Below are 10,666 nucleotides of genomic sequence, written 5' to 3'. Positions count from 1 at the left end.
CCGGCCGCCGCGCCGCGCCCCCAGGGCCCCGCGGGCCGAGCACCCTAAGCGCCGGGGTTGCACAATGTGCCGCACCGCCCCGACCCGTTGCCCCGGGCAACCGCGGGACGCCGGGCGGCGCGGCGGGGGGCGGGGGCGCGGCTTGCGCCACCGGGTCGGTCCCGGGTGAGCACGCGGCCCCCTCCGCGCGGAATCCCGACCTGTGCCCCCGCGGATGCCAGTCAGGACCCCGTGCCCCGCCCCACTTGCCCTTGCAATCCCTGACCCGCCCCCCCCCGTCCCGGGACCCCAGACCACCCCCCCCCCCCCGCCCCCAGGATTCTAGACACCCCCGTCGGAACCCCAGAACGACTCTGCCGTGGAACGCCAGACCTTCCACCCCACCCCAGACCTACCCACCACCCCTCCACCTGTCCACGCTACCCTCGGGAGCCCAGACCTGATTCCCAACCCCTCGGCCCGCCCTCCCGCTCCCCTTGGAGCTCCAGCCTTGCCCACCCCTTCAGTCCTCGGGAGCCCAGACCCACCCCGGAAGTCTAGACTTGCCCCCCTCCCCGGACCCCGACCTGCCCTTACAAATCTAGACTTACCCCGTCCCCCTCTCCCCCCAAGACCGGCCCGACGCTACACCTTCCCTCCCCTCAACCTGGCTTCCGAGCCCAGGCCCAGGCCCGCCCCGCCCCGCGGGGATGCCCTCCCTGACGCCCCCTCTCCTTGCAGGGGCGCGAGCGGACGCGAGGAGGGGCGAGCTGCCGGAGGCCGGAATGGAGCCCGGCGAAAGGAGGAGGCTCTCATCCGCCTCCCTGGAAGGAGACCTGAGAGAAGAAAATAGTCAGTGTCGTGCTCTCCCCCTTCTGGCCGCCCGCGGTTTAAGGCGCGAACGGGGTGGGGGCAAAGGGCTCAGGCGCAAAGCGCAGGGCGCTGTGTGGACTAAGGGCGTCCAGGGGCGTGAAGCTCCGCGAGGGCGGTCGGGGAGACGGCCGCAGAGAGTGTGCTGAGGACCCACCTTCCCCGGACCCCTCCTCCGCCTCCCTGCCCCCTCCACCCCTGCTCCAGACGCCCCCTCATCTTCCAGCCCCCTGCCCTCCACCTTGCTGCCCTCCAAACTGGCCGACCTCAGAGCTCCTCTTGGGAAACTGGTGCAAAGTCCAACGCTCACGTTGAGGCGCTATCCTGGAGGACTGAGTAGTGGCGAGCCCTTTCCTGGGCCCGAGTGAATCCCTGTGCATGTGCTCGTTCCTGTTGGTAAATGCCTCGGGGTGGAACCCCTGCGTCCAGGCCCGTGTGTAGCTTTATGTTAACCCGCGGGGGAGAAGAGGCCAAGTGGCTCCACATCCAGGCCAGTAATAGGTATTGTCCTGTTCATTTTGGACATCGGGTGGGTGTGTAATGGCACCTCACCGTGGTTTCAATTTTACCCTCCCAAAGAGGGTCAAGCTCAATTTTACATCTCCCAAAGAGACGTCAAGCTCTTTTCATGTGCTTGCTCGCCATGTGGGGCTCTTTTGTGGAGTGCCTTTTCCAGTTTTTTGGCCATTATTAGATTGGGTTGTGGGTCTTACTGAGTTGTAGGAATGCCTCGTCTATTCAGGATACCAGTTCTTTCTCAGCTAGACATAAATACTTTCTGGTAGCCCGTGGCTGGTGTTTTCAGCCACTTGATTACTTTTGAGAATCAGAACCTCTTAATTGTAAGGAAGTGTAACTGTCGATCTTTTCTTCTATAGTTAGTGGTTTTTGAATCTTACTAGGAAATCTGTACTCACTCCATTGTCCAGAAAATAGCATCCCATGTTTTCCTTTAGAAACTTTATAATGTTACATTTCACCTCTACCTCCACAATTCATAGGGATTCACTATATTGTATGGAGTGAGGTAAGGGTCAGAGGGCAAATGTTCACTCTTCCCCCATATGACTATCTAATTGACCCAGTCTGTGCCCTGTAAACAATGTCATCTTTGTGGAAAATCAGACATAGTCCTACTTTTTGTTCTCCATTCTGTTTCATTGATCTCTCTGCCTATCCTGAGTCCATACTACCCTGTTTTAATTCCAGTAGCTTCATAATAAGTCATAATATTTCATAGTATGACTTCATCATTCAAGACTTGTTAAGGTTTTCTTAGACTTGGCATCACCATGTAAGTTTTAGAATTAAATTGTTAATTTAACCCCCACCCCCTACACACACACACACACACACACACACACACACACACACAAATCCTGCTAGGATTTAATTTTGGTTACAATGAATCTATGGATCAATATGGGTGAAAATTAACATTTTATCAATATTGAGTCTTCCAACCCAAGAACATTTAGTTCTTTAATTCTTATCAATAGTATTTTGTAGTCGTCAGGGTACAGGAATGGAAGACCTCTTGTGTTAAATTTACTCCTAGATACTTGATGTTTTTTTAGAGATCACATTATTGAGTTTCATTTTCTAATTGTTCCCAGTATATAGGAACACAATTAACTCTGATATACGGACTTGGCATTTGGTGACTTTGCTTACTAATTCTAATAGGTAGTAGATTCATTTAGATTTCTTAGGTATACAATCATCATCTACAAATCTTTTCAGTCTTTATACCTTTTATTTCCTTTTCTTGCATTATTGCATTGGCTAGTACTTTCAGTATGATGTTGAATAGAAGTAATATACTGGACGTCTTTTTTTTGTTCCCACACTGAGGGGAAAAGTGCTCAGTATTTCACCACGAAGTATGATGTTGCTACAAACTTTAAAGGAATTTCCCTTTTATTCCTGGCTTATTTTAAAATGAGAATTTTAAAATGAAGAATTATTACATGTGATAAAATGAATAGTTATTACATTTTATCACATGATTTCTTCATCTGTTTAGATGATGATATATGTTTTTTTTCTTTTAGTCTGTTAATGTGGTGGATTATGTTCATGAATTTTCAAATATAAACCAACTTTGTATTCCTGGAATAAACTTCACGTGGTCATGTATTTTATATGTCACTGGATTTGATGTACAAATTTTTAAGACTTATACTCCTATTTTTATTAATGAGATTGGCTGTACTATTCTTTTCTTGTAATGTCCTTGTTAGGTTTTGGTGTTAAATTTATGACCACCTAAAAAGAGTTGAAAGGGTTTCTTATTTCCCTAGTCAATGAAATGGCTTATATAAGGTATTTTACCTCCCAATGTTTGGAAAGATTGATCTGTGATGCCATATAGACCTGGAGTTCTCATTGTAGGAAACTTTTTAATTATGGAATTAATTTCTTTATCAGAAATAAGCTTACCTGGATTTCCCGTTTTATGTCAGTTTTGATAAAGCTGTATTTTTCAAGGAAAATGTTTATTTCATATGAACTGTCAAATTATTGGCATGGGGATGTTTATAATATCTTATTATCATTTTAATATCTGTACAATAAGTAATGATGTCCCCTTTTTAATTCTTGATATTGATAATTTGTGTTTTCTTTTTTCTTGAGCTATTTAGATATTTGTCAATTTAAAAATTGTTTCAAAGATCCAACTTTTGGTTTATTAATAATTTTCTCTAGGGCACTTAGGTTTTTTGTTTAATTGAATTCTGTTCTTCATTGTTTCTGTCTTCGTTCTTTTTTTTTTTTTTTTTTTCTTCAACGTTTTTAATTTATTTTTGGGACAGAGAGAGACAGAGCATGAACGGGGGAGGGGCAGAGAGAGAGGGAAACACAGAATCGGAAACAGGCTCCAGGCTCCGAGCCATCAGCCCAGAGCCTGACGCGGGGCTCGAACTCACGGACCGCGAGATCGTGACCTGGCTGAAGTCGGACGCTTAACCGACTGCGCCACCCAGGCGCCCCAGTCTTCGTTCTTTTTGTTTAATTGTTCTTGCTAGCCTCTTGGGATGGTAGATTAGATAGTTTTCAATTTGTTTTCTAATATATGAGTTTAAATTTATAAATTTCTCTCTAATCCCTGTTTTAGCTGCATTATAGTGCTTTGAAATGTCATATTTTTATTATCATTCAACTCAAGTCATTTTTGAGTTTTCACTTGATTTCTCCTTTGGTCTATGTTTAATTTTTAAAGTGTACCACTTAACTTGAACATTTGAGAAAATTCTGGTTATGTTTTGTTATTAATTTCTAGTTTGATTTAAGAGTTTTCAGAGAACTTAATCTATATCATTTCAATCCTTTGAAATTTATTGAGACTCTATGGTCTAGGATGCAATCTATATTGGAAGACACGTTAAGGGAAGAAAATATGTGTCTCAAGTTGTGGAACATGGTGTCTATGTACATCATTTAAGTGCAGCTGGTTGATCATGATGTTCAAACCTGCTACAGTCTACTGATTCTTTGTTTAATCTTTCATTTACTGAGAAGTAGGTCCAATATCAATATGATTGTGGATTTTCTATGTCTTTTTTTTTAGCCTTGCCTACTTATATTTTTATATACAGTGAAGTTTATGCCCATTTGGAACTTTTATTTCTTCCTGACAAATTGATCCTCTTGATATTAGAGACCGTCTCTCTTTTGTTTTTAATAATGATTTTATTAAGTTTTCTTATTATTGATAAGTAAACATTAGTATGTATCTAAATATTCACTAAGTGTCTCTAGAAATGACATTTTTTACATAACTAAACTCTTTTTTCCCATTTGATAAGAGGGACAATAATTCCTTAATAAAATCCAATGCCCAGAATATATTTGTATTTCCCCAGCAAGGCCCAGAGCTGGTTTGTTCAAATCAGGATCTGGTCAAGGGCCACCCACTGCATTAGGCAGTCCTGTCTCTCAACTGTCTTTTACCCTTCTCTTGCCTTGTGCTTTCAAGAGCTAGACTTACTGAATAGAATAGCCTCTTGTTGTGTAGACAGTCCTACCTTTGGGACTTGTCCGGCTGTTGCCGCATGGTGGTCTCCTCTCCTCCTCTGTCACCGGCATGACCCTCGTGATCTGGAGATGAGCTCCGGAGGCTTGATGAGATTTGGGTTGAGTATTTTGTCAAGGCTCCTTTGGGGGTGGCGCTGTGCCCCTGATTTGCCCACCGTGTCTGGCTGCCCCGTCAGCAGTGCCCCCACCAGTCACTGGAGCAGTGCCGTCCGCACCCCTCCCTCGTAGAGCAGCCTTCCGCGAGGCCACAGGAGGGGTGGTGCTATGGCACCTGGTGACTGTCCACGTCCCCTGTGTGGGGTGGGGGTGGGGGTGGGGGGGTTCCCTAGCGAATCCCTCTGAGGTGGGACTGGGCCGAAGTCTCCTGGATCAGTGCCTGCAAAGTCCTGAGGGAAGGAGGCCTGGGCAGGGGGTAGGAGGGGCACCATGACGATGCTGTAGGCTGTGGCGGCCCCGGCCCCAGCTCTGGCACCCGCTCACCTTCCCCCTGGCTCCAGCTGCCCTTGGTGGCCCTCGCGTGAATGGCCGTTTCTCCGCACCGAGGAGGTGATGAGCTGCGGTCTGTGAGAAGTGCTTCCCTCACGGGCAGGCCTCCTTGGCCTCTGCGAAGTCCATGTCCTTCCAGAAGGTCTGCTTCGGTGCCTGTTTGTGCCCGGCAGTTATGGGTTCCCAGGGAAGCCGCTGGAATGCCAGGCCTCCCTGATGGCCTCAGGTGAGGGTTCTGTTGTGGCTTTCTCACCTCTGAGAATCTTTCCGGACGTCTGCACCATGTCTGGCCGGTCACCATCACGTTTTGTGATACTCCGGCGGTCCACACTCAGCCCCCTGCCTCTGTGTTCCCCTTCTACATCTCTTTGCTGTCCCTCCATCCAGGCTGTAAGTGCGTCAAGATGCCCTGTATCGCCTGGGGCGTCCGGTGTCCCCGACCGGGAATCCCAGCTCTCCTGGGGCTCGGGCCCTCGGGTTCAGGGCCGGGCACGCTTAGAAACCAAAGGCCGGTGCCACGAGGGTCACTGCCAGGCCGATTGTGGGTGTCTTAGTCCACCAAGAGCTTGCAGCCTGAAGGGAAATCAGGGCCTATGAAGACCTTTCTGTGTCTGTTGGGATGGGATTTATGATTTTTCTTCCTCTCTTCACTTGGTGAATCAGGGTTTGCTTTTCTCATGCAGGCTTGAGACTGCATGGCCGTGGCCGTGACGTAGTGACTGTGCTCTGCATCGCTGGGTGCAGTTTGCTCCTCGTTTGTGTATGATTCTATCATCTGTGGTTTCAGTCACACTGGCCTGTAACACGCTGGCCTCACAAAACAAGTAAGGCACGGCCACACTTTTTCTCCTCTCGAAACGAGTTGTACAAGATTAAGTGTTGGGTAGCATTCACCCATGAAGCCATTAGCCCTGGAGTTTTACTTATGGGAAGGTTTTTAATTACATTTTTATGCCTTTTCTCTTTTTTATTAGTTGATCTCACCAATTGTTTATTAATTTTGTTAGTTTTAAACCTTTGGCTTGATTAAGCCTCTTTATTGGATTAAAAAAATATTTTTTAATCCTTATTTGAGAGAGAGAGAGAGAGAGACAGACAGAGTGTGAACAGGGGAGGGGCAGAGAGAGAGGGAGACCCAGAATCCGAAGCAGGCTCCAGGCTCCGAGCTGTCAGCACAGAGCCTGATGTGGGGCTCGAACTTACGAACCACGAGATCATGACCTGAGCCCAAGTCGGATGCTTAACCAGCTGAAACACCCAGTCGCCCCCAACCTCTTTATTGGATTTTAAAAAATAATTTATTAACATCTCCTTTCTATTCATTTTCTTGTAATATCTTTGGGCTTAAATTTAGCATTCTTTCTAAGGTCTTCAGATGGATGCTTTTAACTCTTTCCTTTTAGCTTTTATTATTTTTGAATATATGCATCTGCAGCTAAAAACGTCTGTAAATACAACTTAACTTCAGCCCACGAGGTTTGATACTTGGTGTTTTAATTATCATTTGGGCAACACTATGCAGCCCTTTCCCCTCTGCCTCCCTGACACGTGTGTATTAGGATCTGTGTATTAAACGCGCAGGAGTTTTCTGAGACATTCTGTTCTGTCGCTGACTCCTCAGTTCATTGCTCTGTGGCCAGAGGACAAACCAGAGCCTCTCTACGGTCTATTTTAACCCACGCTCCCTGCGTCCTGGAGGTCGCGTGCGTGTCAGCTGTTGAGCGGGGGCCCTGCGTGTGTTCACGAGGCGCTGTCCTGAAGATCTTAGTCCTCACTGCCCCTGGCTTGAGTTTCTGTCAGTTCCTGGCGGCTGTGCCTGCACGACGTGTGCCTGTGGCTTCCGTGGCTTCCGTGGCTTCCGTTTCTTGCCTGTCGTTCTGCTGAGCCTGGCGTGGCGCGTTCCAAGGCGATGCTGTTGGACTGTTGGTGCCACGGGCAGTTTCCTCGTGCCCTCCCCCTCCCCCCCACTCCCTCCCCTGTTCTGGCTTTTGTCTCCATGGGTTAATCTTGCTCCGGAACCTCATGTAGACGGAACCACTCATTGTCGCCTTTTGTGTCGGGCTTCATCTGATAGACACATTGTGAATATTTTTCCCCCGATCCGTGCTTTCTATCTTTCCACTTCCTTAACACAGCCGAACGTCTTCACTTCACCAATTTCAACTTTTACAGTTAGTGCTTTCGTGTACCTCTCAGGGATTTTTGCCTGACCCAGGGCGGTGCTTTCTGCCGGACGCTTTGTGCCCAGCATTCACACTGAGGCCCGTGATCGACTTCAAATTAATTGTGTGTGTTGTCAGGTGGGGGTGGGATTTGCTTTCTCCGTGTGGACGTGTAGTTGTTAGAACAGCATCCCCACCGAATGGCTCTGCTGCTTTTGTCTGTATTGATGGGCCGCGTGGCTCCACAGGGCGAAGGATGGGGGGTGGGGGTTGGGTGGATGTCTGCTGCTGGCTAGCCCCGCCTCCGATGCTCCTGGGATATCCAGGCACCAGGCGTCCAGGAGGGTCAGGAGGCCGGGTGGTCTGCATGGAAGGCACACATTCCAGGGGCCTGGGGACACTGGAATTTAAAGCCACCAGACAGGATGAGATGGCCCAGGGAGTGGGTAGGGACAGCACAGCATGGAGTCTGAGGCCCAGGCCTGGGCACCTCCAAGGTTAGGGTGTGGAGAGAGAGGAGGGGCCACAGTGAGGAGGGGAAGGGGGGCCCAGGGGAGTGACCATGGGACCAGCTTGTGTGTGTGTGACTTGAGCACGAGCCGTGTCCATGGTGGAGCCCAGAAGGTGAGGGTGTGGAGGGAGGCTGAAGGCAGGAGTGTGCAGGACGGTGGCCTGCAGAGAGGAAGGTTTTCATTTGAATTTTTAAGGCGTTTGCACTAAAACTGGGTGTGTGCTGATGGGAGTCTGGTGGCCAGAGTCAGGGACAGGAGCAGGGAGGGGCTGGTGGAAGGAAGGGCTGACCTGGACAGGTGGGGGGTAGGGGTGGGGTTAGGGTGAGTTGGGGTCATGGTCTCCAGAAGGAGAGAGGGTGCCCCAGCCAGAGCTGCCCACAATGCAGCCTGGGGAGGGGCTGAGGAGTTGCAGGAGGAGGGTGTGGGGGCCGGGGAGGCGGGCTGGGAGGAGGCCACGGGGGTGGGGGTGGGGCTTCTATGATTAGGGCTCCTTCCCAAGTGTCACCTGTGTGCTTTTACCTTTGCCTTGATGCCTGTTTCTCTTCTGCAGAATTAAAACGAGGAATTTCCCAAGACTTGACATCTTCCCCTAAATCAGACAGATACAAAATAGCAAGACAATTAACAGAAAAGGCCATCAAGGTAAAATGCGCTTTGGGGCTGGGGGGGCGGGGGGTGGGGAGCACCTTTTTGTAAAGTTTCATTGATGTAAGTAAGCTCTACACCCGGAGAGGGGCTCGAACTCACCACCCTGAGATCAAGAGTCCCATGCTCTTCGGACTGAGCCAGCCGGGCGCCCCAAGGCGGGGGTAGTTCTTAAACACGGAGATTTACTTAGGAATTTGGAGAGGGACTGGGTCGCCTTTGAGGCCCTCGGCTCCCCTGCTGCCCTCGCCTCCACCAGCCTTGGTTCTGCCCTGGCTCCCCAGTGCCAGCCCCCAGGTGGCTGGGATTGAGGAAACTGCTGGTGATCTTTTGTGGGGGCAGAGGGCTGCCCTCGCTGGGGAAAAGCCTGCGTTCTCTGGCTTTACCCTGCCCAGCTCAGAAGGCTGGGCACATAGGAGCTCGGAGGAGCTCAGCACATCACACACAAAATGTGCTTCCAAAGTGTGAACGCACGGCCCACGTGTGACCGGCTGGTGCACATGTGTGACCGAGTGTGCGCAGCCAGACCACAGCCACTGCACTGTGACGGGGCGCCTGCCGCCACCGGCCTGGTCCTGGTGGCCGCCTGGCGTGCTCTCTGGGGTTTCATGCCAATGGAACCATGCCAGCTCATTAATTTTCAGGTTTTCTACCGAAACCTAAAAACATGTGAACATTTGGGCTACAAATATCCCTTTAAGTATTGCGTTAGCTGATTTCACAAGCTTTTTTTTTTTTTTTAATATTTATTTTTGAGACAGTGTGAGAGAGAGAGAGGGAGACAGAGGATCTTAGAAGCAGGCTCCAGGCTCCATGCTGACAGCAGGGAGCCCGATGTGGCGCTGGAGCTCACGAACCTCAAGATCGTGACCTGAGCCCAAGTCAGACGCTCAATCAATCAGGCGCCCCTGATTTCTCAAGTTTTCATAGTACTCTTGTTGAGATGTAGTTCAAAGTATTCTATAATTCATAGATTCCTTTCCCTTGATTGTGGGTTACTTAAAAGCATAGTTAATGTCCATCCTTGTGAGGCTTTTCTATGTATTTTGTTGCTGATTTCTAGCACGGGCGCGCTGTGGGTGAGAATGTCATCTTCATAGTGCTATTCCGTTGACGTGGGTTCCGACTCGCTGTATGCCCGGCATCGTGTGCGTTCTCGTGAAGGCCGGTGCGGGTTCTCCATTCAGAGTCGTCAGGGCCGAGATGGTTATGTGCTCAGGTCTTGGAGTCTTGTTGCAATCTTTGGTCCGGGAGAGAAGCTGGTCAACGCCCGGTGATAACCGTGGATTCCTTCACTTTGTGGGAATGTCAGTTTTGGCTTTATGCCGTTACAGCCCTCTGAGTGGCTGCGTACAGAAGTACCTTCCTGGTGAGGTGACTCTTTTGGTAAATTACGGGATGATTTTCTTTAGTGGTTTATTTGTCCCAAAGGATATTTTGTCTCATATTTAGATCCTTTTATGTTCTACCTGTCTGTAGGCTCAGGCTTTTGATTTTCTCTTGTAAACAGCATTGATTGAGATTTTTAAAACTCCTTAAACACGGAGCCTTTGCTGCGTGTATCTGTAAGTGCGTCCTGCTGTCCTCAGGCATCCCCATGTGTCCCGTCTCCTTGACCCACTCAGTTTTTCCTGGCTGCCCGGCTTCCCCCTCATTGTGTGCCTCCTTGTGGACCGATGACTTTTAAAATTCCATTTCCCCTCTCTTACATGTTACAGGTCTTGTACTCTGTAGTTCCCCGAGGAACTGTATTCTGTCGATTAAAATTAATTAGCTTTCCTAAAGTTGTTCAATTTAACTATAAGCAAGCCAGGTGTTGGGGTGGCCAGGAGGTCTTGCTGGGGCACAGGGTGCTGACACTCTCGCAGGTGGTCAGTGGTCATGTTCCCTGCCCACCTCTCCATCAGGGCAGCCCCTCTGTGGCCAAGTTTGTCCACATCCCTCTGTCCTGGTGCACAGTCCTGTGGGCGGCGA

The 10,666-nt window shown here is 49.4% G+C and overlaps 1 protein-coding gene across 7 annotated transcripts in view; it reads left to right on the top strand.

Annotated features, from left to right (window-relative positions):
• Positions 1 to 57: 57 nt before the first annotated feature.
• The window catches only part of TTLL8 (tubulin tyrosine ligase like 8), a 66,539-nt gene continuing 55,930 nt past the window's right edge, over positions 58 to 10,666 (top strand). For 4 of the 7 annotated variants that reach the window (XM_049626555.1, XM_049626554.1, XM_049626558.1 and 1 more), the window contains exons 1-2: positions 394 to 831; positions 8,598 to 8,689. In XM_049626555.1, coding sequence (XP_049482512.1) covers positions 690 to 831; positions 8,598 to 8,689 — 234 coding nt within the window. In that variant the 5' untranslated portion in view covers positions 394 to 689. Of the gene's footprint in view, positions 166 to 391; positions 832 to 8,597; positions 8,690 to 10,666 lie in introns of those variants that run through there. The other 3 variants (XM_049626556.1, XM_049626562.1, XM_049626557.1) reach the window with 3 other exon arrangements.

Source organism: Panthera uncia, chromosome B4 (genome assembly GCF_023721935.1).
Source record: "Panthera uncia isolate 11264 chromosome B4, Puncia_PCG_1.0, whole genome shotgun sequence".
Lineage (NCBI taxonomy): Eukaryota > Metazoa > Chordata > Mammalia > Carnivora > Felidae > Panthera > Panthera uncia.
This window is presented reverse-complemented; position numbering and strand designations above follow the sequence as displayed.